This window comes from Aythya ferina (assembly GCF_964211825.1).
Source record: "Aythya ferina genome assembly, chromosome: 11".
In the NCBI taxonomy this organism is placed as follows: Eukaryota; Metazoa; Chordata; class Aves; order Anseriformes; family Anatidae; genus Aythya; species Aythya ferina.
This window is the reverse complement of record NC_140307.1, coordinates 3,555,587-3,579,724: the sequence shown is the minus strand read 5'-3', so window position 1 is coordinate 3,579,724 and position 24,138 is coordinate 3,555,587. Positions and strand designations below refer to the sequence as shown.

The 24,138-nt window shown below is 50.1% G+C and overlaps 1 protein-coding gene and 2 long non-coding RNA genes across 4 annotated transcripts in view; 1 reads left to right on the top strand and 2 right to left on the bottom strand.

Moving 5' to 3' along the window:
• Positions 1-11,149, bottom strand: part of ADAMTS17 (ADAM metallopeptidase with thrombospondin type 1 motif 17) — a 172,502-nt gene extending 161,353 nt beyond the window's left edge. For both annotated transcript variants that reach the window (XM_084531890.1, XM_084531891.1), the window contains exons 1-3: positions 11,031-11,149; positions 10,051-10,412; positions 595-760 (exon numbers count right to left, since the gene is read on the bottom strand). In XM_084531890.1, the coding sequence (XP_084388016.1) occupies positions 595-760; positions 10,051-10,412; positions 11,031-11,103 (601 nt within the window). In that variant the 5' untranslated portion in view covers positions 11,104-11,149. The remainder of the gene's footprint in view (positions 1-594; positions 761-10,050; positions 10,413-11,030) is intronic.
• A 3,051-nt stretch (positions 11,150-14,200) lies between these two features.
• Positions 14,201-19,260, bottom strand: LOC311442851. The gene is made up of 2 exons (XR_014696907.1): positions 18,988-19,260; positions 14,201-17,740 (listed from the first exon to the last, which is right to left on the bottom strand). It is a non-coding gene; the product is annotated as an uncharacterized lncRNA (long non-coding RNA).
• A 438-nt stretch (positions 19,261-19,698) lies between these two features.
• On the top strand, positions 19,699-23,340 carry LOC311442853. Its single transcript, XR_014696908.1, has 2 exons — positions 19,699-19,787; positions 22,013-23,340. It is a non-coding gene; the product is annotated as an uncharacterized lncRNA (long non-coding RNA).
• Positions 23,341-24,138: the final 798 nt, after the last annotated feature.

Sequence of the window (24,138 nt, the reverse complement as noted above, 5' to 3'; positions counted from 1 at the left end):
TAGGCATCTTCACCTGCTGCCTCTGTATGGTATCCAGCCCATCCAGTACAAGACAGAACCTGAAATATTGGTGGGGCAATAGGGCAACAGAGGAATAAATAAAAAAAAAAAAAAAAAAAAAAACACAGAATATAAAGGCACCCTGAAACCTGAAGAAGAGATTTGGCAGAGTTCCTAATAAATACCCCCTGTATGCAACCCACTCAGATGGATTTCCAGAAAAGGTAAAACTCATTTGCTCCAAATGAGACAGGAGCACCTCTTGCAATTGACCTCAGTTTCAAAACTTGGGTCTTTGCTAAAAAATGGTGTGAATACCTTCCTGAGCAGCAATCACGTTGCATGGTTAAAGCAGAAGTCAAAGTTTATCTCCTCCCAAATTGAAGGTTATAGCACGTGTCCTAACTATTTCTGTCCTTGTGATGTGGCTCTTTCTGCCTGAAGTAGCAGAAGAATTCATTAGCACATGCCATTTTTCACCACCTCCAGCTGCCCAAACACTTGAATTACAAAACACAGACATATCTGGCAGGACCACAGTCACAATTACAACTGCATACTCATGGCTGTTCTCTTGAGCCACTTCAAGCTCACCTGCTACAACCTTGCAGTGCTCATCAGGAATGTGCGACTTCATGGGATGGCTTGGTTTTGTGGAGCGCCTATGTCTGATGAAGTGTTCTTTTCCACTAAATGAGGTCTCTGATGTATTCACTGGTTGTATTAACATTTGCTCTGATCCAATTTGAATATAGCCAACCTGTCCACAAAAGAAAAAAAAAAAGGAAAAAAAGGGTATCAGACAGTTTGGTATCCTTACCATTTTATCAACCCAGTCTTAACCTAGACCATTTCCCTGCAATCATTATCTACAGTGTGAGGAAGAGTGATTATGGTCATGTTCAATCTGCATAGTACAGAACAGAGATCTTCATCTGCTTCTCATTTATATATATATATTTTATTTTACAGAGCACTGTTCAGAAACATCATTATGCAAGGTGTTATACATGTCCAAAAAATAAAAAATAAAGGAGGAGGGGTTCTTGTCAACGCCTTGCCTTTGAGTTCTTCCTCTCCCTGCAGCTAGAACACCGCGGTCTGGAGCCATAGATACGTACGCCTTACGAGATGCTCAGCTCACATGAGAACAAACAAGCCCTATTAAAGAAATGCTTTCGTAAACACCTTTCTGACAGCTAGAATTGCATTGCTATCAAATGGCATTTAGTATCTCAGCAGAGCAAGGCTGCCTGCAAACAGCAGACCAGCTACGCACGTCATTCCTGCAGACAACAAGCGTTGAAGTGAAGTCACAAGCATGACTTGCAGACCCACCCGCATTTTTTGGTACGGGGACCAAACAGCTTTTGCTGATTGCAGTAGGGGCCATATACAATTGCTGCTCTCCCTGCAAGCCATAGGTTGGGTTTCGGGGGTCAAGCTGGGCATGGACTGTTGTACCTTCCCAGTGACAAGGTTTTTCCACCGTTCCTGGAATAAGTAACATGAGGAAGACAAAGGCCCTGTCTAAATAACAGTAGACTGCACAGGTCAGAGCACTAAACCCTGCCTTTCTTGCACCAGCTCCAGACCTTACACCAGGGCTGGCAAGAACATCTTTGGAAGGCAGCTTCTGCCCCTGGAGAGCCCTCCTCTGCCTCTAACCGATAGTTTTTAAGGGTCTTTTATGCCTTTCCCACTCCTTTTCTGGCATAGAAGGGAGAGAGTGAAAGCAAAGATATCACCTTAAAACTTAACAAAGCTTCTAGGTTCAGTAATCAACGCCGAGCTTATAGCACACTGGAGAAAGTGAACATGTACAATGAGGGTGATTTTTTTTTTTTAAACTTCCTTTTCATTGTACTGATCCAACGTTATTTGTATGGCAATGAAAAGTCTTGAAATACAGCTCTCTGTAACGCAGTCCCTTGGAAGAACTCTCTAGGTCTGATCCAACTTCTGCTAGCAAAGGAGGGCTTCACGTGGCCTGCCAGGAGGCATCCGACTGTGCCTCTGGTACACCTGGTGGGTAAAGGGGCTTCCAGAGGGCTCCTGGAGGTTGCCTGACTCTAACACCCATCCCAAACACAGAAAGGCAGACTAGACTCCCCCCCAGCCGTCACCGAGCTCTGTGCCAGCCAGGCAGCCGTCCAAAGAAATGCTCTGCACGTACATGCAAATTCTATATATTCAACAGCTGACTGTACTAATATGATTTATAATATACATTACATACGTACTGTAAATTGTACATTTCCACACCTCCCTGCCAAATTCAGTCCTCACGTACACCCAGGAAATCCCTTTGGCCTAGTATTTCCAGCAAGAGGAATTTCTGCTGAGAGAAATGAGAGCTCTCATCTTCTGACAGCCGTACAAACCGAACAGCATTCAGGGGAAAAGCAGGATCTCTCGCAAAGGGTCACTACTTTTCAAAGAGCACTTGAAGAAATCACTGTTTCTGTTTGCCAGGGCTGCAAAGCGCGCTGATAACAATTAGTCCTGTGTCTCAAAAGAGACAAGAGAGACCTCTTCTGAGGTCCGATTACCTAAAATGTGCCAGAAGGGCTCCCATTTATGAAGAAAAACAGACTTTTTTTTCTTGCACCTACAGAATACACACTGATTTACAAGACCCACTCTGCCCTGGAATTTCCAAAGGGAATTCCTCTTCACTTACATTACAGGTTGGGCTTTGTCAGACTTGTTGCACAGACAGCAAAAACTCCTGTGCCTTATTCCTCCAGCCTCCTTTACGATGCTCTCCGCTACTTCCCCTCCTCGTTCCAATCTTCCAGCTGGGAGGTAGCCCCAGCCCCCGTATTTAATATAGGTTTTAATTATTTAGAAGAAGGGTTGTAAATCTGGTGCCATGGTACTAAAAGCCACACCAGAGCTCCTGAAAACCTGCCAACCATTTTTGTTGGTGCCAAAAATATGTAAGAAGAAGTCAGTTTCATCACCACCCGACAATATCCCAACTTTTCTGGCATCTAGTGTGAAAATAATTTAAACCATTGGAAAGGACTTATGGTTCACATTTGCTTTGGAATTGTGAAACCTACGGAGGGAAAGAGCCATGCGTCTTCACCCTGGAATAGGTTAAGAAGCAATCTCAAGTTCAATCTGACAAGCCAACTAGAGTTTCAGGCAGGAAAGATTTGCAGGATTGGGCCTGTAAAGTGTTCCTTGGGAGTTACAATTCTCCCCAACCTTGCCAGTTGGGTTCTAGAGAGTCCTCAAACCTGCTGGCCCAGATGAGAAGTTTTGACCTAGTAACCCGAATCCTCTGGTCATTATTTTGCTTTTTCCATATGAAATGCATTCCTCATATTGCCTCTGTCAACTCCGGACTACTCCAAGCACCACACGCTGTGCTAGGCTCAGCAGCAGACACCGGCCGTCGGCACTGCAAATGCTCCGACTTCTTCTCTAGTCTGTGCGATCTTCACGGACTGCAAAGAGCCAGATTTGAAGATAAAGAAGAACAACAGAAAGCTACGTAACTATCAGCGCTATCTTCCCATGTCTCTGGAAGTCATTCCAGGTAAATGAAATGCTTTGGAGTTACTAATCCGCATCTGCCTGGGGTGATACACCTCAAAAGCTGGCATACTCCCTCTCGTCCTGAGAGCACATAGGAGCAGGACCAGGCACTGCACTGGATGCTGGTGCTGCTCAGTGTCCTGGAAAACAGGCAGCGGTTGCCCAGCCTGGCCATCCCAGAGCACCTGAGACACAGGAGTCATCAAAACACAAAAATTCAGAGGGGTTTAGGAGTTCAGCTCACTCTCTCAGGGGAGACCTTATTCGCCCTCTTACTTTATTGCTCCTGCAACTCCCTGAAAGGAAGATGTGTGGAGCTGGGGGTCAGCCTCTTCTCACAGATAACTGTGATAGAACCAGAGGGAACGGCCTCAAGTTGTGCCAGGGGAGGTTCAGGTTGGAAATGAGGAGACATTCCTGCTCAGAAAGAGCCGTCAGGTGTTGGGAGGGGTTGCCCAGGGAGGTGGTGGAGTCACCGTCCCTGGGGGTGTTCAAGGAAAGATTGGACGTGGTGCTTGGGGACATGGTTTGGTGGTGACATTGGTGGTAGCAGGGTGGTTGGACCAGATGGTCTTGAAGCTCTTTTCCAACCTGAATGATTCTGTGATTCTAAATTCATCATCATCTGTATTATTAATCTAATCTGGATTTTACAGCTAGCATGACAGCACCATATAGCTGACAATCACTCAGCTTAGTTAATAGGACAGGATGGAATAATTTCAGCCTCAGAAGGCAGACAACCAAACCAGCAAGTCAATTAAAAGGATAAGATATGCTGCCCAGTACAGCCCCACGGACCGCAGTGCTTGACAGTGGCTGCATCCTCTCCAACCTATTCTCCTGCTACCCCTGGCTCAGCCTTCCTCTACACATCTCCCCGGTCACTGCGCCTTTTCCCAGCCTAAATAAAAGACAGCAGGGAAGGAGGCAGGTCCTCACCCCGTCCCCCCAAAATCACAACAGCAGCAAAGGGACCGCTAGAGCTGGCACTTGGTGTTTTTAACCACACCGTCCTGGCTCCACTACCCCATCCCCAGTAGCGCCGGGGGAGATGCAGCAGCTTGAGGGTGAACTCAGGACAGGAACCCAAAGTCTTCAGCGGTCTCTGTGCCTTCCCATGTGTTAACAGCCTCCAGCAGTTACACCGTTTTTCCAGCCCTTTTGATTTTCACAACATCTTTGAAGATCCGTGCAATGCCGCATCTTTAACAGATTTTTCTTTCTAAGTGTTCATTAGTTACAAACATATGAACACACAGAAAAGAGAACAGTTGTAACCATCTGACAAATCCCATCCCCTTCTCAATTTCTCAAGTGTTACATGTAAATCTTCATGTTAACTTTGAGGAAATGGTTAAATTAAGTCAATACCTAAAATGAAGGAAAAAAACCTACACAGATTGGATTTAATAAACTTCATGTGGCTTTCAGACCTGTCCTTCTCAGCTATGCCTCAGCTTTAAGTCAATTATTATTTACAAGTGCAAATCAAGCAAATTTAAAACAAGAGCTTTAAGCCGGGCCTTGCTCCAGCATCATTTCAGCTGGACATACTGGCGAGTATCTGCCTGCACCTCCACCTCGACCTGCCCCTGCCTCCGAGACTCCCTTTTGTTCACTGTGGAGGGAGAAAGAAAATCCCAGCACAAAGAAACCCAGCACAGCAATTTTCAGAGGTTTAACTTCGCAGCTTGTGGACCAGATATGAATGATATGGATGAATGCCAAGCAGCTTGTCTCCTGGACGAGAGGATTTGACAGAGCTGAAGGTTTCCTGAGGGGAAATCGTATCTTCTTATAATTCTAGCATGCCTGCACTGCCCTTGCTTTCCATCCCAGCAGAGGCTCTTGCAGTCACCTGAAGGGCAGCACTGCCCCGTTGCACACACGAAGCACCTGCTACCACTGGACAGGGATTGGGTTCACTGAGCTTCAGACATCTGCCTTAAACCAGGCATCATCTCCCCAGCAGTCAGTGAAGAAAAGCAAACACATCCAAAGGGACAATTCACCAACCTAGGCTAGCTAAGAAACAGGACAAAGCATCAGGGAGGCACTTACTTGAAGCACCCATCTTCTTCCAGCTAACTGGCAAATGCATGTTTTGCATTTAACCCTGTTTAGTACCCAAACGACCATCACGACCCTATGATAATCATTTCGCCTCATCACCTCCAGAATCTCTGCCCAACCTTCCTGAAAAAAGGGAACAGCTGGCTGACACAGCAAGGTCCAGAGGGACGCTCTGTCAGCTCTCTTTGCCCACACTTCCCAAACTTACCAACAGCTACACCCTCAGGAAGTCTGCGGATGGTGCCAAACTGGGAGGTGCAGGGGATGCAAATGAAGAGTCACTGTTCAGAAATATCTCAAGAGGTTGGAAATCTGTCCACTGGGAGCTGCATGAGGTTTGCCAAAGGTCACCATACATGCTTGGAAGTAAAGAACTCCTTTTCTTCTCAGTGTTGATCAGACAAGACTACACAAGGCTCCTAGAGATGAACCTGAAGTCTGTTTAAATCAAAACCTAATGCTCATTTGGATGTGCCCATCGCCCTCTGAAAACTTTAACTTTCAAAACTTTAGGTATAAGAATAACCTACACCAGCTGCAATGCACTGACACCGCAGTCCAACAGACTGCACTTCAGCATGTCCAAATGACTCTAGCAAGAAGTATAAGAAAAAAAGCAAATGAAATACATCGAAGTCTTTGGGAATCCCACATTTTGGAGGCAGCGTGAAGCAGCACCGTGTAGCGTGCAGCTGGGGAAGAAGCCTCCCCAGAGGTCAAATGACCCTGCCTGTTTCCTCTCTCTTGGTCCACAAGACAAGATAAGTCACAGCAGGACTCAAAGCAAGCACCACTGCAGTCACAGCAAAAATAGATTGTGCTGAAAGGGCCTCCTCTGCTCTGCTCCCTGCACTTGAATCAAAGAAGTGCTGCAAAACATAACGCTGCCCTGCCAAACTTTGCTAGAGAGGGTAAGGGCAGCACACAGACAGCAACAGGCAAAACATCACTGAAATTTCACCTGAAAGCAGTTCTGCGAAGTCTCCAGCAAAATGTAATTTCCACGCTGGGAAGAGCCATACCTCATCTACGACCTGACCTCAGGCGGCTGGAAGCAGAAGCCTTAATCCCCTACACAATTCACCTCCAGACAACCCACGTCATGGCCTTACAGAGCTGGAACTTCCCAAAAAAGCGGCGATTTCCTGTGCTGCACACTGTCTTGTAGCATTGGTCAAACGAGCTGCAGAACTGTGCTCCTGCCCGTGTCCCTGCAACACCAGGAAAGGTCAGCTCAGTCCTGCGGTGTGGTCAGAAGCCAAGTGTTTACACAACTGAATTCCCCAGACAAGGCGCAGCGCTGCCAAGTTGAAGGCAGTAGCGCTTTTGGGGAACTCGGTAACTCTCATCTACGCGGCAACTCCCAGGTTGTCAAGGAGGATGGGAAAGCTGCAGTGTCCTCACAAGTGCTACCTTTAACCACGTAGACAGGACCTTACGTAAACCATCTCTAAACACATCACGGCCTGGTACAGCTACAAGCCACCCTTCTCGATGCAATTGCAAGCTGCGGCAGGAAACTACACCAGACGACAGCGGTTAACAGCAGCATCTGCAAGCAGAGTTTAAAAAACAAAACGTAACCTTCAGATGTCACGCTGGGAACCTGATAAAACCACCAGGAAGCAATTGCTCAGTCCGGTGTTGGCTCAGTTTTCATGCCACTGCATCAGGGATTTTGTTTTCCTTAGAACTCCACCTGCCTCGGTCATTGTACATCACTTTCTGTGTGATTTATGGCATGGTTGAGGAATACAATTACAACAAAGCCTGAGCCAGGTGGAGATCAGGATCCAGTATCGTTACCTCTGATCGACCAGCTTTTCTCAACGAGATGCCTCGAGCATCCGTTTCCAGCCCCATTAGCACTCCCACAGTGAATTTTTCAGGAAACATCCCACTGCAGCGCTAGCATTGCTCAAGACACGACCAACAGGATACACAGGCGGCAAGGTTTCCACAACCAAGCTCCTTCTTTTAGCCCAGCATGCAAACCTTGACTGTTTTCCCACCTGTGAAGCTGTGCTGCTGCTGAGGGCAAAGCTCTATGCTTTCTGCTGCCAACAGCATCTAAGGAAGCAACTGGAAAACACAAAGAGTGCTGCAGCAATGGTTTGGGTATTGTAATTGCCAACCAGAAGACAAACAATTTGGGCTCTGAAGTCACCTGACTTCAGTTCTGCTCTAGATTCAAGGCACTCCTAGATAATCCGAGGCGAACTCTTCATTCCTCTGATCCCTGGAAGCATCTTCCCACTAAATCATATAGCTTTCATCGCAGGTATGTGGATTTAGTGCAGCCACTGCAAAAGGCTGAGTAAACACTGTGACAGGAGGCTAAAATCTGCTGTGCTTCATGTTTACAAATAGGCTTAAGAAGCCAAAAGGTCAATTTAGCCAGAATATGGTCTACATGGTGACGTGGGTCAACTTAGTGAACCCATTTCAATAGCATGAGGTTTATCTGAAGTTTGGGTTCAGTCTAGAGACTCTCAGCTTTCTGCTCTCTATTTTTCATTCATGAAGGTGTTATAAGCCTCACTGCCTCTGCTTTGAGCCCTTTCCCCATTCCCGGTGATTATCTGAATGAAAAGTAAATGAATGGATTCCTCTAAAAGGAAAGAGGTCTCCTAACATGCAGAAACTCATCTCTCTCAACACATCTGCCCACACCACTCTCAGCACTCCCAGGACCAGACTCACAGGCAAACTGAGCAGAGCTTTACCAACACCGCCACTGACACATGTGGCAGTATTGATTTTGGTCCCCCAAAGTGCCACAAACCAGCAGCTTTGACAGAAGTCACTTTTTCGTCCCAAATTATGCCAGCTAGCTCAGTTATGTCAATTTAGTCATTGCTCAGAATTCATGACATAAACAGATCCTGCAATATTGTGGCTCATATTTGCAGAGTAATGAACAAAGGCTAACTAGTCTTGTCTCTTTTCCAACTTTTCTACTGGGAGCATCGCCAATCTTTTTTTCTCCCCCTCCTCCATTCCCTGATCTCCGGCAGTTAATACCGTGCCTACAACTACATTCTTCTTTCTTTAAAACATTCCTTCTCTGTCTTGTGTGCTTTTTAGCTCTGCTGGAGTTGGTAGCATTGGAAGCCCAGCACTTCATGAATGGGAACACCGAAACGTGCCTGGTGACAAAAGCACAGAGCTGTTAGTGACTGAAAGCTTGAAACAGGTATCGACTTAAAACTCAGCAAGCCCTCGGTGGCACACAGCTCGGTTTACAGTGCCACTCAAATCCTCAGCATCTTGAAGCCACTTTGTGGTGTGTTTTTTTTTAAACCTGAGGCACAGCGCCCTCATATGGTTCAGGAAGGAGGGCTGGAAGCCCAAAGTGCAGAGCACACGGAGTGTTTAACACTGAGAAGAGTTGAAGGTGAAATATCCCTCAACAGTCCTGCACCAAGAAGTTAGGCACGCGTCCCAGGACTACTAACCGGGAGTCACGCTTAATGTCCCAGTAACTTTCTGAAGCACTTTCAGCAATTATTACAAGCTATCCCTTGTCTTGACCTTCTAAACCTCCACTGAGAATCACGCAGGCCGTCCCATGTAATCTCACCTCTTCTCACCAGGACACTCACAGATCCCAGCCCCTGTGAGGCCACCTGAAAACACTACGTAGAGAAACACAGACACCTGGCTGGGAAAAACACCCTGAAAGGGCTGGTCCTGGGCTCCCCCTCAGTGCCTAAGGCGTCCCCACACAAGTCCCTCACATACTGACATCAAGTGGCAGGGGCAGGCTGAAGGAGCGGTGCCCTGCTGAGGCGCCGCTGTCCCAGGCTGTACTGCAGTGTCCCCTACACCTGCTGGAGAGGGGACCAGGGCAGGCAGAGCCCACCAACTACCCAAATGGCGTGCAGCACCACCACAGGAGCACTCTCCAAGCCCCTTAGGTGAGTGTCCGTTGTGGGGGTGAGCCTCGGCCCCTCAGACATTGGGGTACAGGGGCAGCTCCCAGGGGCTGACAGAAAGCCCTCATGGGGGGACACTGGAGACACAGCGCGGGACAGGGGGCTGAGGGGAAATGCTGAGGGGAGGCACTGAGGCAAGGTGCTGAGGGAAGGCACTGAGGGGGAGTACTGAGGTGAAATGCTGAGGGGAAGCGCTGAGGCAAGGTGCTGAGGGGAGGCATTGAGGAAAGGCACCCAGGTGAGGTGCTGAGGTGAGGTGCTGAGGGGAAGTACTGAGGTGAAATGCTGAGGCAAGGTGCTGAGGGGAGGCGCCTGCACAACCCCACAGCCTCTTTTTGCCTCCATGGGGCACCTCCCCTAGCACGAAGCCGGGAGCTCAGCGGCACCCCCGGAGGCAGGGGACAGCGGGGAAGCTCCCCACAGCACCGTGAGCCCGAGGGGACGCGGGGGTGAGGGGGAGACACCCATCGGGGCGCGCTGCCAGTACCAGCCCGGCGCAGGTGCTGAGGGAGGCGAAGGAGTCGCTGCGGTTCAGCACGTGTCCCGTGTAGAAGCAGAGCCGCTCCTCCGACGGCCGCCGAGGGCCGGCCGCCCGCCGCCCTTCCCCGCGCCGCTGCTCCACCACGAAGTCCCGGGCGAGGAAGCGGAGGTCGCGGCGGAGCTGCAGGTAGAGCTCGCTGCCTCCGGCGGGCAGGCGAAGCAGCAGCAGAGCCTCCGCCGCCCTCCGCAGCGCCCGGCGGCGCCGGGGGCCGCCGCCGCCGCGATCCCCTCGGCCGGCGGGCGGCAGCAGGTGGATCTTCTCCAGCGCCACTCGCTCCGGGATCACCACTTCCAGCTCCGCGCCGCCAGCTGCAGGCGAGAAGGGGAGAGGGGCTCAGGAGCACGTAGCCCCCCCCCCCCCAACCCCAACCACCACCACGGGCACGACGGGGAGGACCGGGGGCTCGCAGCCTTTCCCCCAGCCGGGGCCGGTCCCGTGCCGTTTCCCCCCCTGTCCCTCCCCGCGGGGCCAGCCCCGAGCTCGGGTTGCAGCTCGGCGGCTCCGTGCGCTGGAAGCTGCGAGCAGGCAGCGGAGACAATGGAGCCAGCGGTGGGGGAAAAAGGGGATTTATTGCGCTCGCCGTGCACACACGGATGAGAGAGGCAAAGCCGCGCGGGGAGGAGAGGAGCGAAGCGCAGGCTGAAGCCACTCGTTATAAAAAAAATATATATATAAAATAAAAATAAATAAATAAATAAAGAGAGCGGAGCCGCGAGCATCGCGTTTCACCAGCCCCAATAAAAAGCTGCAGGGAGAAGGGGGAAAAGCAGCGCGAGCCGCAGCCGAGCCCAGCCAGCAGCGTCCCCGCACGGAGCCCCGCGGCAGCGGGCGGGCAAACAGCGGAACGGGGACCACGGAGCCGCACGGAGCCGTGCCCTGCGGTCCGCACCGGCACCGCCGCCACCGCCGGGGGAGCGCAGCGCTACCTGTGGCGGCGTCCGTCCCGCCCAGCAGCAGCAGGCAGGGGAAGACGAGGGGCAGGAGGCAGCCGTCGAACATTTTCCGGCAGCGGCGGGGCGCGGAGCGGAGCCGTGTGCGCGCTGCCCGCCCTCGGCAGCAGTACGCGGCGCCGCCGGCAGCCGCGGCGTGCTGGGCGCCCGGCCACGCCCCCCGCTCGCGGCCCCGCGCCGCCATTGGTTGAGCCTCCCTCTTCTCCCCGCCCACCGCTCGCTGATTGGTTGTCTGCGAAGGAGGCGGGCGCGGAGGGGGGAGGTGGCACGTGGGTGGGGGCGGCCGGCGGGGGGCGCCCTTCGCTGCCCCTCAGGGGCTGGGGCGCCATCTTGGGGCCGTTTTAGGGCTGGCCCGGGGCCATCTTAGGGCCCTCAGCAGCCCCTGAGCCAGGGGTGGGTGTTCGCTGAGGGGCACAAAGCCTCTGGCATGGCCCAGCCGGCCGCAGAGCTCCGCCACAGCACCTTTTGCTACTGCTGAAAGATGTTTGATGAGAAGTTTGATGAGTTCTCATGATAAATCCATCCGTTCCATCATTCCCTGTAGCCTTCTCCACCAGCAACATCTCAAGGCTTGATCCCCTCCATTATTTCTCAAAAGATATCTCCTCCATTATTTCGCAAAAGAGCAGGAAAATTGAGGTTGGGAATATCTGGGTGCATGAAGATGTTAGACAATCTTGTATACTCCCCCAAGCACTTGCTATGCTGGAAGAAGGAAAAAAAAAAAAAAAAGGCAAAAACCAAGTGCATAAATCTCTTGAGATCCAAAGACTGGTCTTTGAAGTGATGAAGAAGAGAGGGATTTAAAGCAGGCAGGACAGGCTGTTGGTGCTGGTCAAGAGGACGCTTTGGGAGAAGATGAGGAGGAATTCAGCTTCCAGCTCCCATTCCTCTCACTGCTCCAGGTGTGTGACACACACATCCTCGCACACACGTCCTCACACACATACATCCTTGCACACTCACATCCTCACCATGCACAACCACTTCCATCCTCACCGAGACCCTACAGCCCCAAGAGCTCCTCCTTACCTTATGGCTTGGCCAAGCCCTGCGTGTCCTCAGCTTCGTGGAGATCAGAAGCCAGCCTGGCCCGGGGGCTGTGGAAAGCAAGAGGTGATTTCCACCAGGAAAAAAGATTTCCACTGCATTTGGTGGGCTCTGGATCAGGTCCTGTGCTGCCGGCATGGCTGGGTTGTAGACAGCAGTAAGGACCCAACGCGTTTGCAGCTTTAAACTGCTGCGGCCAAGCAGAGCAGCGTCTTGGATTTTAAACTCGTGCAGAAATCTGCAACTCTTTTTTTTTTTTTTTTTTTTACTGAAATCGTTGAAGAATTCAAAGGAAGACCCATAAAAGAGTGCGAATGACTCTGGCAGATCTCAGCACAGCACTTACACAAGGATTGTCCAAAGTTGTACTGACAGGGGTAATGGCTCTGAGATGCAAGCAAAGGGAACCAGATTTGGATACTCATCCCTGCAGGCAGGCAGCTGGGGTAGTGCTAAGAAAAGGGCCATTTGAAACCAAGAAAAAGGCTGGCAAGAAGCTTTGCAGACAACCAGGTTAACACAAAATGGAGGGAAGAACAAAGAAACTTCAATTTGGAATTATTTCAGCAGCATCGTCAAAGATTTCCACTCAAGAAATTTCACCCGGCGTGGTCCCCTCCTTTCACTGGGGTAGAACCAGACTGCAGCAAGACAAACAGAAAGAGGAAACAAAGAACACACCATCATGAGGGTTTGGCCTCCCTCTTCCTTGAGCCAAACCTGCCTCTTTTCCCAACTCGCACAAATCTCTCACAGCCTTATGGCTGGTGCCCCATCTGCTACAGAGAGCACCAGGTAGGACCTCAGACATTCAAGAGCATGCCTTTGCCTGTTCAGAAAGGGTGATGGTCTGGAGACTTCAGGCTAAGAAGTGCTGTTGCAGCCCGCACTGACAGCCCCTTGCTTGTCAGTTTTACCTTTTCCATTTCTGTGGAAGAGGTTTTGTTTTCCAGTTCTGTTCAGGATTTCTTGTGTTGCCTTGCATGAGCAGTGATTGTAGCGTATAAATCACGTTACCAGATACTTGGCTGCATGCTGTGATGGGCAGGTTAACCCCATTTTCTCTCTTCCAGGCATTGTGGCAGCCCAAAGCACCAAGAACCACGAGGAAACTTGTCTCCCCAGCGTGGCAGCACTGGGAAGACATTACCAGCCACCAGCAGCAAGATTGAAACTGGGGATCCAACCAGTTCCCAGCAGACAAAATCTGAGCAAAGCCAGGACCCGTGTTGCAAATTCACTTTTTTTAACATGAGATCAGGTGAGATTTAAAAGCTCTGCATTTTCCAGTCCCTTTTAAGGCTTGGTCTGTGCTCTAACAAGAAATAAGTTACCAAAGCCAAAGGACTGGCTCAGAACCCATGCAAATAGGACAAAATCTCTATTTGGGACTGTCTTGCGTTATGTCAATTGTGGCATAACATGGGTAAGGGTAAAGCAAAACCTCAGAAACTCAATTTCTCCCCTGACCTTCAGCGAGCCAGTGCCTTCAGCACCTCCCTCTGAGGCCAGAGCCCAGGCTGGCACAGCAGCTTCCCCACAGCTCTCCCACCCATGGCAATCCTCCACTCCTAGAGCCAAGAGGAATCTGATTTGTGAGCTGCCAGATCTGGCCTGAGCCCCACACAGTCATGTTTAAACCCAGACCACCAGCCGTCTTCATTTGCTGAGGGACCAAAGCTGGTGCCTCGGCTCTTCCCTCAAACAAAAGGGTTTGACTGGAGGTCGTGGATTTACATGAGTATTTAGTAGAGCCTTTCTCCCACCTTCCAAAGTCCTCTGCCAAAATAACAGCACAAAGAAAGACTAAATTTAATAGTGTGGGGGAAAAGGGGCGCTAATAAAGAGAAGACTGTAACTTTCTGCATGGAAGGAGTCACTCCGTGGCTGGGCTGGCCGGCACAGAGCACGATGGGGTAGGGCTGGACCTTTCTGAGCATCACAGAGATGCAGAGCCTCAAGGCAGTGGCCCGAGAAGCTGCAACACCCTGCATCAAGGGCAGTGTCACAGGCAGGCCCTGCTCTTGGCAAAGGCTGGAGCCAGGCAAGGAGAAGGCCCTGTGGAGGTACCCATGCAATAAAAAGAGGAAACCGTGTTAGGAGCAGCAGTGGTTTTATTGAAAGCGAGTCCCAGAGCTCTACTGAGACACAGACTTTATTAATTTAACACCGTGGGCTTTTCAGAAATGTCTTGAAATTGTTATCAATAAGGATAACGCACGTGGCTGGAGGGGGCTGTGGTCCTGCTGCAGTGACTGCATTTCTCCTCTGTCCCGAGCCCTCGCAGCAGGGAGTCCTCACCATCAGAGAGTGGATTTAGCCCCACAGTTTCTAGGGAACAAGCCCTCTCCCCTTCTGAAGCTAAATGTTTTATATTTACTTATTTATTATTATTTTTTTTTTTTACAATTTTAAATGTACATCGAGGAAGCCAAGTTTCATGGCCATTACTGCGCAGTTAATAACCCTTTGGAGACTGCAGACATGTGTTATATACATCTGCCCGAGCAGTCATTTGGCTCGCCGCCTGGAAAATGCCAGCACGTGAGGGGTTAACTTGGCCCCCGCTCAGCCTCCTCTCCTCCCTCCAGGCACCCCTCTCCAAACCCTTCCTGTCCTGGGCCTGGGCAAGGCTTTCCTGCCCAGCACCCTCCGATGACATCCTGCTGCCCCTGCAGCTCCTTTAGGGGCAGAGGTGATTCCCTTCCCTGCCGCAGGCTGCACCTGCCCGAGTGCCATTATCCTTCTACACACCCCCCAGGTACACCTGGGGGTTTAATGATAGCTGAGGAAAGCTGTTTTGCCACTTAAAGTGATCAATCAAATAAATACAAGCAGTTCTGTAGGTTCCTGTCAAAATGGGTTTCCTACGGAGCAGTCTTTCAGTCGGCCAGAGGTTTGGTTAAAGCTTCTTCCCTGGACAGAGTGTGTCTGAGGGCGTGCTCCCTCACGTGGATTCTCCAGTGTGTGATACCACTCGGGTAGCCTTCTGCAGAGGCTCTTGTGATGTGTCTCCTTCCAACTGCATCAATTCTCCTGAACTGGTGCAAGAAAAACTCCATCTGGGACTCTTCTGTCCAGTCTGGCTGAAAACGGACAGCCCAGTCCTGAGCTCCTTCCCTGGAGATCTTCCCCCCAAACACCTCCTGTCACCCCTCTCCAGGAGCGTCACTTTCACTCAGCTGCAATGGGAGAAAGCATCCTGTTTTTATAGGCTATGGAGAACAGAAGAAAAATATCCCTGTGGGATTGGGACTGAATGATTTCAGGAGGAACAGACTCCAAAAATCCCAGGTTGCTTCACACCTGCCCCTGTGAGAGCAGAGATCCAGATACATCCCCACACCGATGCGCTACTGCTTGCAGAAAGCAGCCTTCCTGTGGCATCTCGCTGCCTTGGTGCAGACATTAAATCACAGTACAACGCTGTGAGGAGCAGACAAACACACTGCCATTGCAGGTGAGAAAAGCCAGGAAAAACAAAAGAACGTGCTCCAGTTGTGTAACACAGCTGCAGGACGCTGGAAAATCTGCACCCTCCAACACAGAGGTTGAAAACACAACAGCACCACCACTTCCACGCCGACCACACTGGGATTTTTACACAGACAAGGCCAGTCCAGGGTCTGTTTGGTATCTGAGATCGGCGCACAGATAGCCATCACCCAGGCAGTAACAATCAGCCACACGTCACTCCCCAGGCATGCAGGCACAAATGGACAAAGGAAAGAGCTGTCGTTGTTTGAGCCTGACCCTAAAGTTCAGCGAGGCTTTTTATGAAGTCCAGTGTTGCCACCTCTGATGATGTTATCAGGAACCTGGGAATAGCTGGCACTTTCTTTTGTTCCGTTTTATGGTTTGTTTGGGTTGTTCCTCTCCAAACCTTGGCTCCCACAGTCGTGAGACTCTTATTTCTCATTTAACTCCACCACTCCGTGCCTGACCCCATGACAGGCTGGGAAATGTGAGCTGCGAGAAGCCTGGAAGATATTCCCAACCATAGGACTGTTTAAAGCAATCCTTTCTCAAAAAGTGATTTCTTTTTTTTTGGTGTGGAGGGAGATTTACTGAATGCCTGGGGCTGCCAAGAGCAGAGACCTTCATGCAGATGCCAACTCCTTTCTTTTCCCGGTGCTGTCCTTCACCTGGTGTCCCCCTTCTCCTTCTCAGACTTCTCTTTCTATCCAACACCTGCCTTGGACAAGGATCGCCCCTCAAAGGGAACATTTCACATACAGCTCCTTATTCCCTGCATATCCCTTGCAGCAGGGGCAAGCAGCCAGAGGAGGAGATCTGTAAGGCAAGGAGGCAGCGCGTGCAGGGCACGGCTTGGAAGAGAAAGGTGATGCCAGGGGCTGGGCGCAGCCATCTGCGTCGATGCGAGGGGCCTGTACGTGGTGGCCTCATGCAACTGCACAGGCTTCAAGTGGCTTCTTTCCATCATGAAAGCACTAATAAGGGAAACTGCCGGCCTAAAACACTCTTAATAATGTTTTCCTATTTCTTTAACACCTCTCCCTAGAGCTCTCTCTCCTCCCTTCACAGCGTCTTGGCCAATTTCACTCACAAAGCAAACAGAAAACTCAATATCCCCACGGAGCAGGGATTACCAGGGGTCAGGGCCCCTCGCCAAGCACCGCGGCAGAGGCTCCGAGGTGGGTCACAGCACAGAAGCCTGCTCTCCTCCAGCTGGTGAGGCACTCTCCCCCCACTTTGCAGCCCACCAGGGCTGCAGGAGCACTGGCAGGGCCACGAGCTGAAGGTGACAAGGCAGAAGGTGACATCCTTCAGGCACAAAGTGCTACTGCACGGTGGCACCGAGCTGAGGAAGGACCGTGCCCCGTGCCAAGCCCCACTGACCCCCTGCCCTGGACTTGTAGAAAACCCCTTCTCAGTCAAAAATCAATCAAAAAACCTCTGCTTTTTACCCACGAGCAGTGAGAGGACCAGCAACGCACCAGCACTCAGCGTTCCCTTCCCCTGCTGGAGCAATCCTTCACCCCAGGTGGTGCAAACCTTCCTGGCTGCTCCCTTTTTGGGTGCAGAGGGGTGCACAAGCATCACCGTAACACCACTCTCAGAAGCAGCGCAGAGTCCGCAGCCTGAAACCTCCAGCTGCCTGGAGCCGAGCTTTAAAAATCAAAACCAACAACACGATTCTGCCAGCGCTCTCCCCAGCCTTGGCTCCTCTGCTGCTTCCCGCTCCAGACCACTCAGCCTTCGTGCTCCCTCCCCACCACCCTCAAATGCATCCGCAGATTCCCCAGCACCATCCCAGGAGCACAAACACTGCCAACAGGGAGGGAGTTGTGGCCAGACAGCCTCCACCGTGCCATCCCACAGCCTTTATCATGTGCTCCACAGCCTGGAGACACAAACTGGGACATTTGGTCAACTATTGTCATATATCTGAGAGCTGCCCACCCTAGGGGTCGCATGGAGCACCTACCTACTTGGGAAAAGTCCCACATTTTGGGCCCCTGAGCTGACCTGACACAGCAGAAGCATCTTTATGCTGAGGGAGCAGGGTGGGGGTGATGTGCTGGGTCCGTTTCCGTGCCAGCAAGAGCTCTTGTTTCATCCACAGCCAGCAAGGAAACCCGGCTGCCCGCATCAGCAGAGTCTGCTCGGAGTCCCTTGGGGAAGAACCAGGCAGATGGAGGGCCAGTGTGAGGTCTGGAGGGAGCAACCCCTCTGCAGACCGAAACATCCTGCTCTTTAATCAACAACAGCCACCAATACCTCATCTCGGTCCATTTGGGGCCAATATTGTCATTATTTGCAAGGTCATACAGAGAACCAAGAACAAAATCGAGATCCTTCTCTGATGCTAGATCCTCTCTCCCAGCAGAGCTGGCAATTGACTTTGGCTCGGTTGCAAGTATTTGTTCATAAAAGCAAAATATTAGCGTCACTCCAGGACTAGTACAGCTGCCTCCTTCCTGGCGTTCTGGGCCAGACCCCCACAAGGAACGAGAGGAGATGCGTGTTGGGCAACCTGTTGGCAGCAAAGGGTCCCAGCACCATCTGTGAGCTATGGATGGAGCAAAACGTGCCAGCACCGGGCAGCCAACCTCCAGCTCCTGCCCCTGCTGGGACGAAGGCAAACCCAGCCACCTCCTGGCTCTGACAGAGAAATCTGGAGATAGGAACCCAGGAGGCCTCCGTCTGTGGCCTGCAGTGTTTGAGCACAACGCGGCATGGAGAGAGCTTCAGGAAATGCCCTGTTTCCATCAAAGCACATCAGCTCACAGCTATGGCTGAGCACAGCCTGGCCACGAAGGTTGTGTTGAAGGGGATTAAAGAAGGTTGTTTGTGCCAGCAGCCCCCATTTTTCTGCTGACACTCGAGGGGAGCGTGGGCACGCACAGGCTGTTTGGTCGGCTGGGTGGTCAGCTCAGCCAGGGCTTAGGGCAGCTCAGAGCCACCGGGTTCCCACCTCTCACAGAGCCCAAACCCAAAACTTCATCCTGGTGGTGGAGCAAAACTACCCCCATAGCAGTGGTAGGGGAAGAGATGCAGCGTGCTGCCACCAAGCCCCAAGATGTGCTCCGTCCTTGGGGTGAAACACCTCGATTTGGGTCTGATTCATCTTTTCTCTCTGCTCTGTATTTATAAAGAGCCCAGTTTCAGTGCAGCATTTAGCACTGCTTTGGGACTGCTTCAAGCTGGCATGGCAGCGACCACTGCTTATTTACATTGAGTCTGGGAACAACTTTCTACAGGCAACGCTTTTCAGTGGTTCCTCCTGCCAGCACGCTGCAGTGGTTTTGGAAGTGTTTTAGGGCACGGTTCTTGGAGCACAAACCCCATAGCTCAGTCCCTGCCCATCGCACTTGTCAGGACAACGCAGCCCCCATTCACCCAGCAGCTTGCCACATACCTCATCTTCTCCAGCACACAGCCAGCAGCCAAGTAATTTGTCCTCCTGCCCTCACAGAGATTGTTGTTGGGTGGATTTTCTTACACAAGGCTGCTTCCTGGCATTCCCAAATCCTTGGATTGCTCCGGCCTTTTTGGATTTAAGGGATTCAATAACAGCTCCTCAGCCTCCATCCCCTTCTGTGTTTGGGAGGTGATATCCCACCCATCCCCACCTCATACATGTCCATGCTGAACCAAACCCAAACCCCTCTTCCCTTAGAGCTTTGTTTTATTGCTGGTAGAGATACAAACCACCAAACACCTCCCAAAGGAGCTCCTTTCTCAGGTGCAACCTTTATACTCAGAGCAGAGCGAATCCAAAAGGGGGACATCAGAGTAACCCTCAGCACCTGAGAGCTTCATCATCCTTATTTGCACTGCAGGTGTTAGAGACCCAGGTGAGACTGGGGCTCCAATCACTAGCACCTGCAAACTCTGTGGCTTGAAAAATTCGTGGTTTAAATAAACAATAAAAATAAAAGTAAAAAAAAAAAATAAATAAATAAAAATAGCACAAGCAGTAAAGCCAGAGAAGATTAAAAGTCCTTCAACCCGCTCCAGCCACTTGTTTCGCAGCGTGAGGCTGCCCACATGGAAACTGCCAGGTGCAAGAACCGCTTTCACACCCCAAGCTTTGACAGTATCTTTTATCTGTTCTAAGGGCAAAAAGATGGACAAAAATGTTCCACGGGAGCCGTGTCGGAGCAGGGAGCAGTGTCCTGCTATTGCCACCTCGTGGGCCCTTGCAGCAATAACCAGGTAACCCACTGCATGCGTTTTTAGTGGCATGAGCACTCACCCAGGAGCTTTCCTTGACCCCCCTGCAGCGTGCACACATCAGCAGTGCTGCTCGGGGCTTTTCAAAGGGAGCTGGGAACCAGGAGGAAGGCCCGAGGTGTGTTTACTTCCCATACACGAGGCGTTTTCTCCTGTTCCCTGTGCTGTTTGCCATGCCCTGGCGCCCAACCATGCTATTTGCTGTGTTTTGCGCTTCCACCTCCACTTCTATCATGCAGCACTTCTATCACACAGGGACATCCATTCCCATGACAGGAAGCAAAAACTGCTCTGATGTGTTAACCAAAGAAACTTGGAGGTTTCCCTGTGCTCTGCATTGTGTTAGGGAGCAGGAATTTGTCCTTCCCTCGCTGACATTCAGTGAAAGGAGCGTGGCCCTCCCGTGACACAGAACAAGGAGTCAGCCACGCGCTGGCTGCTGGCACTCTGCGGCTCTCAGGATATGGGGCTAACCTCACAAGGCACAGCTGAGCTCTGACATTTGCTTTGGATCAGTCCCTAAATGTTAAAAGAAATTTAAAAAATAATAATAATAAAAAAATCATTGCCCACAAGAGACAGAGCAGCCGTATTTGCAATCCCCAGCACAGAGACTCGGTGCTGCTGCTTTATGGTTTCCCTCACGTCAAGCAGCAGCAGCAGGGCAGGGAAGGGGTAAGCATTCAGCTTCTTACTGCCATTTCGTGCCAGAGCAGAATCACAGCTGGGTGCAGGAGGGGAAATTGCAGCACAAAAGTGGTTGGGGCTGGGGGAGGACGATTTCCAAATCCAATAAAGGTCATGAATGCCCTGGAACATAGTATGGGTTATAGGGTAGTCCTTCAGGCGAAGGGACTGTACCTTTATTGTCCCTTTCTCTGCTCAGGTGCCATCCTTGTGAGATCCAAAAAGTTTGAAGGGAAAAAAGAAAAAAAAAAAAGCTCCAAACACACAACTGCTGTCTGACCTCACTGCCTCTTGCAATGGGGAAACGTGTGAAACATTCTTTGGTTGCTGAATAATTCCTCCTTTGAAATAACAAAGGAACTAGGTAGGATTTGCACAGCCTGATAAGATTTAGCACAACCTGATAAGATTTCACTCCTGCTTCCCATGGATTCTTCTCCTAAAATACTGGGACTTTTCATGCATTACACGTAGCCTGCGACATAACCAAGAGACTTGCCCAGATAAGTTAGCACTAGAAAGGCCTTTTAGCAGCTTTCTCCTATAGCAGCTCTTCGTTATAGAAAGCAAACACAGAACTCTTCTGGGAGTTCGTCTAGGACCCCAGGGGAGTCCTGGTCAGCCAGGAAAAGCACCCTAACAGCTGAACCCCTCTGTGGACCCTCACTTCAGGAACTTTCTAAAGGAGTGTGAGAGCAGGCGGGCTTTCTGCCCAGGTTTCCCAAATCCTGCTGCCTTTGCTGCTGTGTGGTAACTCCTTGCCTGGGCTCAATCTGAAACCACCACTGCTCAGGGAGAAGGATTTGTCCTGGCTACAGAAACTTCATCACAGCATCCAGGCAAAGCTGGTCTGGGCTGCCTGGAAAGGGCTGGTCTTCAGCATTACTGAACTACTGCCTTGTTCCTCCTTCTCTTGGGGCTTTTTTCTCCCTGTTACTGCTTCGCTTTGTGATTCTCGGTGACATCAGTTCTGTGTTTAAATTCCTTCTGTGTTGCCACAGCCTTTTTGCTTCAGTTTCTCTGTCTTGTCTGTCTCTGCTCCCTTTTCTCTTCGGGCTCAGCAGCCATCTCTCGCTTGCACACTAAGACATTGTGATAACCACAACTCATTTGCCTCTTCCTCGAAAACCAGGCCTCGGATCACAGGTTTACCTGCAGTGGCAGCCTTTGCTGAGATTTTGACTGGTGTAGCCCAGAGATACGTGCCCCCTATGGGCAGAGGCAAAGGCAGAGCTGTGTTAGGGGGGTGACGTGCAGACAGGAGATCTTACCTCCCAGGGAGGATTTTGCCCTGGGCTACAAAAGGAGGAAACGCTGGGATTGTGCCCCCTGATGGCTGGAGAACGCAGGTATAACGCATGGCAGTGCCACACCGTTATCCCTTCATCCAGTCACTTGAAGTCTGGACCCAGTTCTCATCAGCATCGTGGGAAAAGCTCCAGTGAACTTCGGTGGGAATTTAATCATCTATTTCACTGCGCAATTTTAACTTTTTTTAAAACCCGTTTCTTTTCTGTTAGGAAAAATATGGACTTTCCAGCACCTGAAACAACTGCCTGGGAGCTGTTTCTTCCCACCCCAGCTGAAAGCACAGCAATATTCTATGGCTGCAGTGGCATGCTTCGTGCACTTCAAAGTCACTGTGGATAGGGTTTATACTTGTTATTCCACTTAATGTTTCTGACTTTGAAATGATTATGGGGTCTCCTCTGAATGCTTTATGGGGTAACAAAACTCCAGAAGAACAGGGCTCTTTCCAGCTGAGTAAATAGAAGATATTTTCATAAATCTTCAGACTATTGGAACATCAACAACATTATCCTACATGGATTGTTATGACTTGTATTTGCAGAATCATATGTTGAAGCTTAGACCTGTGCCTTCAGCCTTGTCTTCTGTTAAGCTAGAAACTTCAAATAATCCTACAGAGGCTACTTCAGTTATATAAACTCCCAGAGCCTCTGCACTCAGCCATGGTGAACATTACATTGCTTTGATCACCTCCATTTCCTTGACTGGGACTCCCATTCTTTGACAAGGGATTGACATCAGGGATTTCACCTTCTGCCTGCTGCTTACGTTCTGCTTATGTTAACTTCTGTAAACCACAAGCAGCATCATGCAGAAATGTGGAGACAGAGAGAGAAAATGCTCCCCCCAAAGAGCTGGAGAAAGCCTTTAAATGACTTTTTCCTACCTACCACAGCAGAAGCCTATGCGATGAGCTGGCCAAAGCCTCTGCTGACTTTTCTTCTCCTTATTTGTGAAGGGAAGGTCAGCTCTGGCTATGGTGCCAGTCACTCGCGTGCCACTTTGCTGTCTGACACACATTAGTTACTCTGTCCCCTACACCATGGGCATCAGGTAGATTTTGTAATTTTCGTGAGCAGAAATGATGTTCTCAGTGGGAATACAGATGTCCCGTGCAGCCTTCAGCAAGTCAGAGGTGTTTATCTTTCTGAACACTGGGTCCTCACCTCGGGCAGCCAAAGCTGGAACCCTCTGGGCAGGAAACAAAAGCCTGGCTCCACAGAGCACAGATAGAGCAGGAGGGAGCCCATAAAATTTACTGGAAAATGAGCACAGGCACTTTCAGTGATTTTGAGCATGACCAATGGAGTCAGCTCAGAGCTGCATTCTTGGCTCATTTGCTGCTCCACATCGAAGGCTCCCAGCTCCTGGGCAGCCAAAGCCATCACACCAACTCTCTTCGGCTTTTTTACAACCAGGCTGTGTTCTGATTCTCAGCATGGACTTTCATTTTTGCCCGCTGATTATCTGTTGTTCTTCTAACCCACAGCTGGGGGAAGTGCCTGTGGAGATGGTGTTTTTCTTTCTAAATCAGCAAGATTTTTTTTTTAATTATTTTTCTTCACAGTTTGCAAGTTGCTTGTAGCCAAAACTCACAGATCCCTGTTCGATTTGTTTTCTATCTACTCTATTCTTACTCACAAGCTTAAAAAATGAATTCAGATCATCATAAAACCAAAGTATTTTGCTGCAGTTCATTATTTGTGTTTAAACACCTTCCCTCACGTTTGTCTGGAAACAGAGGCCTGGGAAGAGAAGTCGGAACCTCTGTGCTATTCCCAACCTGGTGGACAGAAGTGGAAAGAGTAAGAAATATGGAACAGCTTTTCAGCTGATACAAATCATCACAGCTCCCTCACTGTCAGTAGAGCTTTCCTGCTTCATCAGCTTAAGTTTCATGTCTGAGCTATCTGATTGTGCTTACAACCATGCATTTAGGTTGTAATCCCACAGCCTAATCTAACCAGGTGGTAGCACCTCACACTATGCATGGCCATAAGCACTCCTGGGGAAAAAAAGGAATCATCTCTGATTATCTCTTTCTTTGGATATTATTCTAGTACTTCGCAAATACACAACTTCAAAATCAGTCTTATTATGCAGAACAAAAACAAATGAGAGAGAATACAAAAATGTGTTGGCAATTTAGAGTAACTCCTAATGTTCACAGGATCACTTTTGAGTGCTTCAGTGAAAGCATAAATCTTGAATAATCCAAATGATGGATGACAGAGCCATTAAATTTGCTTTCTCTCCATTCGTGAATTTTCCAGAAAAAAAATTAATAATCAAATTTACCTGTAATTAAAACATCATTTGGCAAATGTCTCTTTCT